This window comes from Phodopus roborovskii, unplaced genomic scaffold (assembly GCF_943737965.1).
Source record: "Phodopus roborovskii unplaced genomic scaffold, PHOROB, whole genome shotgun sequence".
Lineage (NCBI taxonomy): Eukaryota > Metazoa > Chordata > Mammalia > Rodentia > Cricetidae > Phodopus > Phodopus roborovskii.
In genome coordinates, this window is record NW_026126418.1 from 27,767,953 (window position 1) to 27,780,652 (window position 12,700).

Genomic DNA, 12,700 nt, shown 5'->3' on the forward strand with positions numbered 1-12,700 from the left:
ATAATGGGAGTTTGGTGGCTGACAGCTTAGCTCCAGGTTCCTTGAGAAACCCTGTCTCAGGGAATGAGGCGGAGAATGACAGAGCAGGAAACTTGATATCCTCTTCGGGCTTCTACACACCTACCTGCACACATGTGCCCATATACCACCATCACCAACCACCCTAACACACACACACACACCACCACCACACACCACCACCACCCTAATACACACACAAACACACACACACAACCACCACCAGCACACACCACCACCACAACACACACACACCACCTCCATTACCCTAATCCACACACACACACACACCACCTCCACAATCACAAGTGCCCTAACACACACACACCCCACTACCACCACCATCACTATAACCACTACACACACATATACCACCATCACCACTCCAAATAGTATTTTTCAACTTTGTATAAACAGAAAGCATGAATGTGAAGTTTCTCTACAGAATAGACAGTAAGCCTTTGTGTTATATATAATACTTAGACAGAGACTTCTACTAGGTGTTTATTGTTGCAATTATCTCCCCCATGTTTTTCATTTTCATTCATTCTTCTTTACCAGTTCTAGATTGAGTAAATACATTCATTTATTGGAGTCACTGAATAAGCAGTACAGTAAATCTATGGCAATAGCTACCTTCATCTGTAGGTATTCACTTGTTTAGTGGATATTTATTGAGCAACTGCTATGTGACAGGCACTATTCTAAATCCAAAGGAGTCAATATAGAACAAAACATGCAGAAAGTATGTGCCAGTGTGGCTTCCAGATTTCTTACAGGAAGCTGTAAGAACCACTTAACTCTCCACACTGAGAACAGTTCCCCCAATACCATTGCCTCCTGGCTCCAGGAAGCCAACTGATACTTTGTAATTTGCCTAGGAGTTGGTGACAATTACTAAAAATATATGACTCTGTTTCTCAAGCACAGAAAAATGTGAGCAGTATATTGTTCTAGAGAGATGACTGTTTGAGTCTGGACTTAGCAGCAGGTGTAATGTGGAGACATAAGCCTTAGGAATGATGCTGTATTTGTTCTAAACCAGCCTCTACACCCAAGCAAAGGTTGAACCATGCTACTCCAGGAATTGACTTTCTTTCTTTGCAGAGTTCCCTGCTGTATTTGGTGAACGGATTTGTTAAATCATTCAGGCATAAACTAGCTGGAAATGTTTAGAGAGAGTAATAGTTGACTACAGAAGAGCACCACCCTCTGATGGTGCTATGAATTACACTCTCATTGCTTGAAGCATGAGCATAACATCTGTTACAGAGCATCCCGTGATCCTCCAAATTTTCATCCTTTCCAAATGTAGGCTAAATGTAGGCTATTATGTGTGTTATATTTCCAGTATTTCCATGGAAAATTGTTAATAGCTATAGACCATCCAGATGTAGTTATCATTTGGGGATTGTGATTAAATGGAGCAGGGATGAATATCCAATGTGTTTCAAGATCAGAAAAGCATGAGCCTTTTATTTATGCAACAGTTGTGACTGAACCCAAATCTGTCAAGAATGGCCCTAGGGTTGTCAAGTTTCATGCCCACACCTTCTGTTCCTAGGCACATGAATTCTCTGGGGTGGGGGGAGCAAGGAGGAAAGACTAAGGCCAAGGTTAGTATGAATGCAAAGGTGAATCAAATTTGGAGATTCAAAGAAATGCCTAAGTTCTCATATGAAGCATAATGAATGGTGTGGCTACCATTCCTTCTGCCATCACTTTCGCAAACGTAGTGTCTTTAGAAGGTATGGCTGCTTTTTCAGACACAAGAACATGACATGAAAACAAAATAATTAACCATGGCATTTGCTGTAGTTTTTTTCCATTTACATATTCCTCATTTTACCATTTAAAAATAAGTGTATTTTAAGTACACTGGAGTAAAACAGTTACAATGGTCTAATTATTGAACAGATTGAAAGAGGAAACATGCCCAGATACAAAGCCTAAAAAATATTATTGAGAAGGAACCTCTTAAAATGATATAAATGAAATCTGGAATTTAAACTAATTGTTAGAATTTTTTTAAAAAAATTACTTTTAGTTGTACAATACTAGAGCACTGTGTCTCGGAGTCCTCCTTTTAAAAAGACTTAATAAAGTGTATGTTTGTGTCTGTGCACACTATTGCAGGTGCCCATGGAGGTCAGAAAGGGTAGTCAGATCCCTTGGAGCTGGAGTTCCAAGTGGTTGTGAGTGGCTTGACATGGGTTCCTGGAAACCAAACTCTGGTTCTCTGCTAAGAGCACCAATCCATCTCTCCATGCCTTTGGATTCCTCTTTTTTTTTTTTTTTTTAAGTCACTTCTTTTCTCTTAGAAATAACTGGAATACAGACTTTCCCACCAAGCTTCTTACACCCTGATAGTATGTTGTATTCCTACTGTTGCCCCATGTCAGACAAGTATTTGGGTGAAGCCAGTGGCAGGTGTGGCCTCAAGCTTCTAGACCCTCCTGGGTAGTTTATAAAACTGAGTGATGTACTGTAGGGAAGTCATGATGGGTTAAGCCCAGTACTGGGCAGGGCCTGACCAGGGGGAATGTGTCAAGTAAGGGAACCACTAAGTGAAATTGGGAAGGATAACACACAAAGGAAGGGGAACATGATGGGAGATGCAAGCTCAGTCTGTGCTTGGGAAGTGTAGGCCAAGTCATTGTCTGGGGTGTGCAGTAGAATCCAGAGTGGAGAGGGATAAAAAGCAGTAGAGGCAGCCAGGGGCTCAGTGAGGAGTGTGGGTACCATGCTCAGGAGTGTGTGTGTATGTGTGCGTGTGTGAGTGTGTGTGTGAGCATGTGTGTGTGAATGTGTGCATATGAGTGTGTGTGTGAGCATGTGTGTGTGAATGTGTGCATATGAGTGTGTGTGAGCATTTGTGTGTGTGAGTGAATGAGTGTGTGAGTGTGTGTATGTCTGAGTGTGTGTGTGAGCGAGTGTGTGAGTATGTGTGTGTGAGTGTATGTGTTTACAATATATAGTGTCTACTATTACCTACTATATATGTAGTTGTTGCTATTTTTATCATTTATTATATAAGAAAAATAATTAAGAACTTGAAAAGATTACAGTTATCTCAAATCTCACCACAAACATTGATGATATCTTCACTTAATATACCTTCCCTCTGTCCCCCTGTCCCTCTGATAGAATGACTGTGGGGTTTAGAACCTTCTACTTTAAAGCTCAGTGATCAATCAGGGCATTTAAACCCCAGCAAATATTCCATGAAGGACAGGGTATTAAATATATGATAGAAAAATATGGAAAATCAAGAACATCTTTAACAACCTTCATCACAAGAGCCTAAACCCACTTCAGGCTTAAACGTCTGATAGTCAAGATAATTCCGTTTTGAGGTTGTATATCTCAATAGTAGGGTGTTTGCTTGGAATCTGTAAGGTTCTGAATTCTACCTCCAGTACTGCAAACAGAAAGAGATATTCAATCTTACTCCAAATCATGAGTAAGTACTTTCCAGTAATTAGTCAGTGAACCCTTAAATCATGAATGTATTCAGTGTACTTCTAGACTATATATCTCTTCTGGCAGTGAAGAAATTCAGTCTTTGTGGTATAGTCATTTCTTGGCAGACTTAATTTTTGCATAATTAAAATTCCCTGAGGCTAAGAAATATGTCTACCTCATTTTGTATTTATCCAAACACTTAGAATAGTGCCTTGTAGCTAATTATTTGAATCATTGACAACATGAAATACAAACTACAGAACTACTGGTGTGTTGGAGACTATAGGACCCTCTGTGCATAGCAGCTCTCAGCTTCATTAGAGCAGCTGTGGCTACTTGAAAGACACATTCAGGACAGGACCTATTGGTTGTTGATATTCTCTCATAGGAAAGGAGGGAAGAGTCCCTGGCCCCTTGTCTGAGGTTCCAGCCACTGCTTCCTGTACCTCTCTCCATAATATTTCTCTAAATGGACACAGCATCATAGTCTAAAGAGGAGTTAGTAGATATATGTGTGTAACGAGTTAAGTGAAGGGAAAAGACTCCATCTCTGAAGAAATGCGAAGGTTGTCATCTATGCTTGGGTAAGACTCTCCATTGATATGGCTTCTTTGTGGTCAGCCATACTCCTATAAGTAATCCCTAGCCCATGTTCTGTAAGTAAGCCCAAACTCATTGATCTCCCATGTTGGACCTTGAGAGGTTCTACCTTAGTTTGTCCTATATAGCATAAGTAGACATTTGTTCCCATCCTCCTGGGAAAAGATCATACAACAAAAAGCTTGTATTGTTTTATTCATAACAGATTATATTGGTTCAAAGTATTTGAAATAATCTCAGTTTGAAAGGGGAAATCTTACCACAAAACCAAGGAGCACAAATTTCCAGTACAATTTCTGTGCCATGCCAGAGAAACTAAGTAGGGATATATAAAAGAAAAATCCCATATATTACCCCTCCAAAGTCCCCGGGTAGCATTGACTGTTTCTTATTATTCCTGTGGAATTTCTGACTGTTCAAGAGAGAGGTTGTCTTAATCATCTTTGTATGCCACCTAGTGTTCAAAATTTTTATATTGTAGGAATGAATCAGCAGCTGGTTATGTGGTTTAGTTTTTGGACTTGAGTTTTCTCTTCAAAAATAACTCTTCATAGAATATCTTTCCATAATTTTTTAGTGTTGGTGATAAACTATATAGGCTTTTAAGGGTATAGTTGGAGTATAAAATAGACTGGAAGGCCTTAAGGGAAATTTTAGAAATATTTGTTAGCATGACTGCTACAATAACATAGTAGGTCTTGGAGCCAGGCTGAACATGAATCTAGCCTGATACATTTATTGACCGCATGGCCTGGGCACTTACTTAACATCCCCCGACACCTGACATCTTTATTTGTAAAATAGAAGTCCTAATTCCATGTCCTTACAGGATCACCAGGTCATCTAAATAAGGTGATACATGGCTAGTGCACAGCAGAGCTAAGTGCTTGCTGGGAGCTAGCCACTGTTCTTCCATCCCAAATGCATTTCATATATCTTCAGCTGCTCTAATGTGGCAAATCTTATGTTCAGCACATAACCACAGAGCTGACTGAGTCTATGGTTCATAGATGTCACTGGGTATTTCCTAAAAGGATGAAAGTAGAAATGATTCATACGTGATTTCCCATATTAGTAGTATAAAGATCCTTCTAAAATCACTTCAGCCAATTAAGATAAAAGAAAAAGGTGGTGAATAGAGACGGGAAGCCTAAAGTTCTGCTTAATGAGTCTCATTTCATTTCTGAGGTGAATTTGCCTCAGGAAGACTAAGATGCTAGTATGTGAACCTCCTTCATTCCCTTACTGATAAAATGCTGCTGATACTGAGACTCAGTCCAAAGCTTCTTTTCCAGTATCTTCAGCTTGTGGGGAAAACCTGCCAAGAAACAAATGGCTTTAAACACAGCTCATTAGCACCACTCATCTACCATGTGACTGGGAGGGAGGGATAGGAGGGGGCAGCAAAACAACTTTGAGAAGCAAGGAAAAGATGTGGATAGAGAGAGACATTGGAAATAAAGATCCAGCATTCATCTTCCTCCAGCTCCTGGTCTTCATATCTTTGCAAGCTGGAGCAACTTCAGCCATGTCCTGAACATCGAATCAGTTCTCTAGCCTGAGCCTCCAGCAGTTGTCTTCAGTGAAGCTTGGGATAGGAAGGCAAAGACATGTGTCCTTGTACAAGCAACCCAGAGGGACCCTGACCCTCCAAAGGTGGTGGGACCAGAGGCTCTAGTCAGAAGCCCTTTTGAGTTTTGTGTCCTTGGTTATTTTTCAGGGTGTGTCATTTTGTTTTTATCTAATATTGATTCTTTCCCAATTTATTAGTCAAAAATCTAACACTGCTATTTATCCAGCATCTTTGCGAACCAGCATGGCAGTAGAATTGTGTTGGTTCTTAAATCATGAGTCTTTTCATTATATAAAAGAATAAAATACAATGTTCTCCAATACTATCTATGTTTGATTTGGTGCAGTTGACTTTGGATCTGCACTTAATCAAAGGAACAGGAAAGGTTTTTTGTTTTTGTTTTGTTTTGTTTTTTTTAATTGGCCCCTTTAAGAACAAAAGCCAAGTGGTTGGCTCCTTAATGTTTTCCAAATTAGGGCTGCAAGGAGCTGACCTGTCTCCTCCGTATGTGGGGGACTGAGTATGTGAGATGGTTCAGATGAGGAGAAAATATTGTCCTTGCACTTTTATCTTTTCCTCCCAGTCTAGTTATAAAACCTTGAATCACCCTGGACATATAAGGCTTGAAGAAGCAGGGGGCTGTGAAAAGAAAGGCCAAGGGAGAGGAGATGTTAATTCCAATAGTCTGTATGAGGCTCACGGTGTTCTCACTGCCAGGCAGACGTTCTGCACCGTAATTGCAGCACAGAGATCCAGTATATCAAGTTCCCCATGGGTAGGCTACATAGAAAGGAGTCTCTTCTATTTTGGGATAAGTGAAATGAGAGGAATGGATGATGCTTATATCATTTCTGGAAGTGTCACATGAATTCCTCATCAAATTCTACACAGGAATGAGAGAAGGGAATTTTGCATATAATTAAGTCACAGAGAACATACTTTGAAAGAACTGTTTTAAAGCCCAGAAGTTTAGTTCTTCTTTTTGTATCTACAGAATACTTACTTAAAACTAAGTGTGCTAGTTGGTTTTTGTCAGCTTGATACAAACTAGAGTTATCTGGAAAGAGGAACCCTTAAGGAAGAATTGCCCCCAGCAAAGTGGCCTGAAGGCATGTCTGTGGGACTTTTTCTTGACTAATGGTTGTTATGGAGGAGCAAGGCCACTATGGGCAAAGCCCTCCCAACGCAGGCAATTCTAGATTGTATAACAAGGAAAGCTGGAAGCTATGCTCTTCCATAATCTCTGCTTGCATCCCCTCCTTGAGCTCCTGCTCAGGCTTCCCTCAGTGATGGATTTTAATCTCTAAGATGTAATAAACCCTTTTCTCCAGAGTTTGCTTTTGGTCTTGGTATTTCACTCTGACAACAAAAAGTAAACTTGAACATCAAGTAATGAATTTCTATATGTTATCCTTCTGGCCTCATTCACAGGTGTTCTGCACATGTTAAGCTAAAGAAAGAAACCTGTCATCTCCCTTATACTGTCATCATTTTATTATTTCTTTATTATGTAGAGAAAATCATGTAAGTGTATTCCTTACATTTGATCTGTTTGAGAAAAGTATATGGAAGAAAATTTGACTTACTTGATTCCAAGGTAATGAGTTGCTTTGCTTTTGATGTATGACTCTTATTTCTACTGCATGTTTGGTCCTTCAAATTATTTTCATTCATTTAGGAAGTCATACCTTTATGTCTAGGGGACAATGACATCATTCATGCACCTAACAGCCTTGCAGTTTTAGCTTCTATCCCCTATGAAAATGAGGCCATGACTGAGGCCTGAGAGAGGCAGCTGCTGGGGTAGGGTCACAGAAGAAATCACAGTGGGATGAAAGGCAGGCAACAGGTGGGTGACCCCTTCTAGGAGACTTTTTAAAGATATGTTTGAGTGATGGAGATTTACAATAGCAGCTAGCCATGTCTGAGAACTTTCTGAACATCCACCCTGATTCTTAGTTACTTGCATTGTGTTTAATTTTCAAAACAACAATGAATATGGTATGTTGGGCCTAAAAAGGCCCGGATGCAAGGTCTATTGAAACTTCTTGAGCCTGGCTAGAGTTGGCTACCTGTCTTTGGCCTATCACTTCTGAATAGGAGTGAGTCAGCAAAACTACCTCTGCCCAGCTATTGCTAAGGTGGTAAAATATTATTGGCCCTTACACCTCACCCTATCCTGAGGTCTTTCTCAGCAATATATAAGTACCTGCCTGTTACAATAAAATGAGCTCCTGCTTTGACAAAGTTCCTGACTCAGTGTGGATCTCTCCAGTGACAAGGAGGGGGTTCTGGGTCATTGACACTATCCATCCTGTTCAGCCCTAAGAAGAGACTGGGTGGATGGGCCCTTCCACAGTCCTGTCTCTGCTGGAGGATCCAGCAATGGTGTGGTTTAGTATTAAAACAGAATGGAGTTAGATTTGTAGCCAAGAAAAGTTACCTTGAATTCTCTATCACTCCTCTATTCTTAGAAGGACATCAAGGCTTTTTCTTTTGCTTATTCTTTTCTTCTTTTAAGGAAGAGTGCACTCTGACATTCACATGTAGAGTTTACATTTATCTCTTCCTTTGGTGGAGTTTGGAGTTTGTCAATCCAAATTATAAATATAACATGCAACAACTCACCAACCTTAAAATTTAAATAGGATTTAAGAGAATCCAAGATAATTTTAGCTATGCCAGAAGTTTGATTTAGGCATTGGCTTTAAATCTTATCCTCAATTAACAAGAAGCTCCATTTTGTCCTAAATAAGAACCCCCAAATTTAAAATTAAAAGTGAGATCTCAGAAACAGTATTTGTTCCTCAGTGATGCTTCAGCGAGCTATAGAAGGACCCAGAAAGTCCTAAAACCATCTTTGCTAACATCAGCATATTGCTGCACTTTGCTTTGTTTCCAACCTTGAGAAACACGGTAAGAAAGGATTCTTAGGTATCAATAATTCTTTTAAAGGCTTAAGTGACTGGAGAAAGCAAGCCTGAAAAAATGTGAGGACATTAGAGGGAGAAGAGAAACTCAACATATAAGAGACATTTGAGAGATTTCTGTAGATTCCAATTCTGTCCAGTTTGAATTTGGCCATTCACATTTCTTCCCTAAGGCAATAAGATGAACTCAGGGTCACATGCTCCATCCAACCCAACTGCACGGTTGAAGCTGTCAAACTGTCTCCTATGAGATTTAACCCAGCCGCACTTCTCTGCCTCCCTCAAGTCTCCATTATCCACCCGTTCTTGTCTTTCATAGTCTGGGATCCTACCTGATAGTCTTCTGTGGGGAATTCCTACTCTGTTGTCATAGGCGCCTGCCAGGCTTCCTTCTGAGCAATCCAAAAGGCTGGACTTCAGGAGGACCTGGTGCACCATGGCATTGTGCTCCTTTTTGATAGAACTGTTCTTTAGATTATGGAACATTCTGCAGGGTGGCTCCCCTAATAGCACTGAAGGGAAGAATTCTCTTGATGTTCAGCTTTCCTGTGACTCGGTTTACTCATCTTCTCTCTATGCCAAATGTCAGAAATGGACTGTCAGGAGACCTACAAAGATTATACTCTGCTTTATCTCTTTTAAAAATTACAATTTTCCATTATTACTTTTGTTACCTTGTATATCTTCTCATTTTATTTGCACTGGGGATGGGTAATATATGAACATGAATGCAGGCACCTGTAGAGTCCAGAAAAGGATGTAAGTTTCCCTAGGGCTGGAGTTACAGGAGGATAAACCTCCTTTTCTGGAAAAGGAACTCAGGTCTTCTGCAAGAACAGTATGCACTCTTAACTACTGAGATATCCCTCCATCACAATGATTCCATGTCTTAATGTCTCCTAAGCCTCAATAGCCAATGAACAGCTCCTTTATATCCCATGTTACTTTTGTAAACTTCATCTACTTAGTATGTTGGACATTTGTTCTGCCAATGCAGAAAGGAAATGAAGGAGTTTAAAAGTCTTATTTTAAGATAATACCTTGAGGGGATATGACCAGAGAGATGGCTTGCTGGTTAAAAGCATTGGCTGTTCTTGCAGAGAACTGGGATTCAGTTCCTAGCACCCATAGGGCACATCCAAGGCTATCTGTACAACCATCTGTAGCCCCAGTTCATGGGAATCCCACACCCTCTTCTATCCTCCACAAGCACAAGGTGTGCAAATGGCATAGAGATGTGCTTGCAGCAAAACACCCATAGACATAGAGAAAACTTAAGACAATGCCTTGATTTGAAAGGTCTGTGTTGGTTATTTTTCTCTATAATTATTTTTATCATATCAGAAACAATGACTTTGCTCTCAGTCTTTGCACTGTTCCAGAATTGAGTTATGATCACCTCTTGTGGGTATGTGGATGCCTCAGATAGAATGGGTCAAGGTCACATTTTAAAAGGCAAGGGGTAAAACCATAGTAGTACTTTCTTGGGCTTCACGTTCCAAGTAGAAGTAAAGCTCATTAAGATGTTTTCCTTCAAGACTTACTTTAGAGATATTCAGGTCACGAAAGGCTACTGTGTTTTTAATAGCTCATCCATTATGTGTGTACAGTATAAAATATGCAAAACATCAGCCTGCCTCTCTGAACTTCACACCATTGTCTATCTGTGTCATACAGGTCTCTTCTTAGTAGAAGCTATGTTGGGACTTTCACAGTGCTGATATTTATTTATGTTGAACTAAGCTGTTTTCCAGAACTAAGATTTTTTTTGTTGTTGCTATGTTCAAACTACTAAGTTCAATGCTAAGTAACACTGCTTTAATCGCTAGTGTTTCGTGTACACATTGATGTAGAGTTTTAAGCTAGAAAAGCAGAAACTGAAAGTCTGTTTTTCTTGGCAGGCATTTGATGTACTTGGAAAAGTTGAAGCTTACCTTAAGCTCCTTAAATCAGAGGGTTTAAGCCTGCCTGCCTTGGCAGCAAGGCATGAGGAATTACACAGAGAAATTAAAGACGCCACAGCCGATGCTCTGCAAAAGGGAGGATCCTTAATCAGCCAAGTCGACTCCTGCAGGTGAGTAAAGTCTGCTTGATCCCCAGTGTAGCAAGCTTTTTCACAGTTTCCACAACCTGGTAAAAAAAATAAGTTGCACAAGGATTTTTTCCCCCTGCTTCTGATGCTCGGCTACATTATGATGTGGCTTAAAAGGTTCTACGGAATTATGCTCCACAGTGATTCTGAACACAGCATTGCTCACCCTGAAGTGAAGTTTCAGGTCATAGCATGAGAACTGAAAGATGCTAAAGCTTTGTCTGTGTGTGTGTGAGGAATGGGAGGGGGAAAGCAGGGAACAGGGAGGAGCTGTGCTTGTCGAACACTCTACACCCTGCCCTCTTTGTCCTTCTGCTCCCTCCCTCAGTCATGAGCCTTCTCTATCGCCAAATTTCCCCTTTGTAGAAACAAACAACAAGCCCTAAACTACCAGAATTCTCTTGTCCTTTCTACCTTGCTATTTCATTGAACAAAACCCCAAATAAAAGGTAACTATTAATAACAAAAGCTCACATTTAGTGAGTGAGAGCTTGTTATGTGCCAGGCACTGTGCCGAGGGCTTTAGGGACCTTATCTCATTAATCCACACAGTGACTCTATGAAACACATACTAAAATTGTTTCCCTTCCACAGACAAGGTAACTGTGGTACAGAGAGCTTAAGTGAGTGGCAAACGGGATCCCAGGGGCAGCTTTTGAATCCAAGTGCACAGGTTCCAGTTTCCATATTGTTGGGCAATGTGCCAGGATAATTTATTTCCACGAGCATGGTCAGTGTGTGCCTCAGCGTGAGCTGAGAATTGGCTGGGGATGAGGGGCAAAGGGGGCAATGGAAAAAGAATGAGAATGCATGTAGGAAGTGTGGAGATTGGGAAACAGGGAGGTGGCAGCAGTTCCTGAAGCAGGTATCATCTAGGAAGGCAGCATTCACATTTAATCAGCAGCACTTTTATTTTAACAGAAAGAGATGAAATAGACTTGTCCAAGAAGGTTAACTCCAGTTCTCATTTTCCGAAGTTATAATTTCCTTGAAACTCAAAAACGCAATTTGAGAAATGAGTAGGTGGGATGTTTTGCTCTTCTAGATATGCTTTACAGTGTGGCCATGGATGTCTAGGCATAGGGAAGTTTCTTTGCAGAAGATAATCTGAATTGGACAGAGACATTTGGTTCAGGGATTTAGATGGTTGCTATGGGACCATTGGAAATGGAGATTAGAAATAATCCCAGGTCTCCCAGAAAGAGCCAAAAACTGGAGGCCATGACAAGGACAAACCCTTCTTCTCTGGAACAACTAGCAACAACAGCTGTTGCTGCTTTGCCTCTTGACTTAGGTGTTGAGCCAAATGCCAGTTAAGCCTATTTTCCATTAGACCAGAGGGCCCAGGCCTATCCAGTGTGGGGCCTGTGTGCCCACAGCATCTGCCTCCTCCTTTCCTTTCCTGATCCATGTCTGTTCCTTGCAAACATCATGAGCCATGCAGAAGACTGTCTTTAAGATACAAGAGACACTTGGTGAATGTTGGGTCAAGTCATATATTAAGTAGAGTAAGTAGTGAGGCCTGTCATTATCATTGGGTCTCACAGCCCTGGTCAATGTCATTTTCCTGGTCAGGTTAACAGCTTGTGATGCTCTCTGGCCACAAGTGTGTACAAATGAGAATGCAGCCAAAGCCTCCCTCCCCTCATATCTGGAGTTCTGCTTTAGGTTGTCCCCTCCTACCTGGTACTCTGTCCCACAAGTCCTAGGTGCTGAGTCTGATCCCTGACTTAATCCAGCTGGTGCTATCACAATCCTTGTGTTTTCGCCTCCCTTCTCCTGGTCACATATAATATTTGTCTCCTCTCAGTCATGTAAGGCCCAATGGGAAGTTTAATTCCTGGCTCTTACCCAGAAACTGAGTTTTGTTTTTGTTTTTTCTTCACTCATAGAGTCAGAAAGGCAGTCACAAGTTTTTATTGGTAAACTTCTTCCTGTTTGCTCTAGTCTGCAATACTTTGATGCCTACACTTTTTATTGAAGTGCTTCTGTTTTGTCTTTCTCTCCACCCCCCCCCCCGCC

At 40.8% G+C, this 12,700-nt stretch overlaps 1 protein-coding gene across 1 annotated transcript in view; it reads left to right on the plus strand.

Moving 5' to 3' along the window:
• The window catches only part of Ccdc141 (coiled-coil domain containing 141), a 163,331-nt gene that overhangs the window by 91,624 nt on the left and 59,007 nt on the right, over positions 1-12,700 (plus strand). Inside the window, exon 8 of the mRNA XM_051184408.1 lies at positions 10,488-10,660. Coding sequence (XP_051040365.1) covers positions 10,488-10,660 — 173 coding nt within the window. The remainder of the gene's footprint in view (positions 1-10,487; positions 10,661-12,700) is intronic.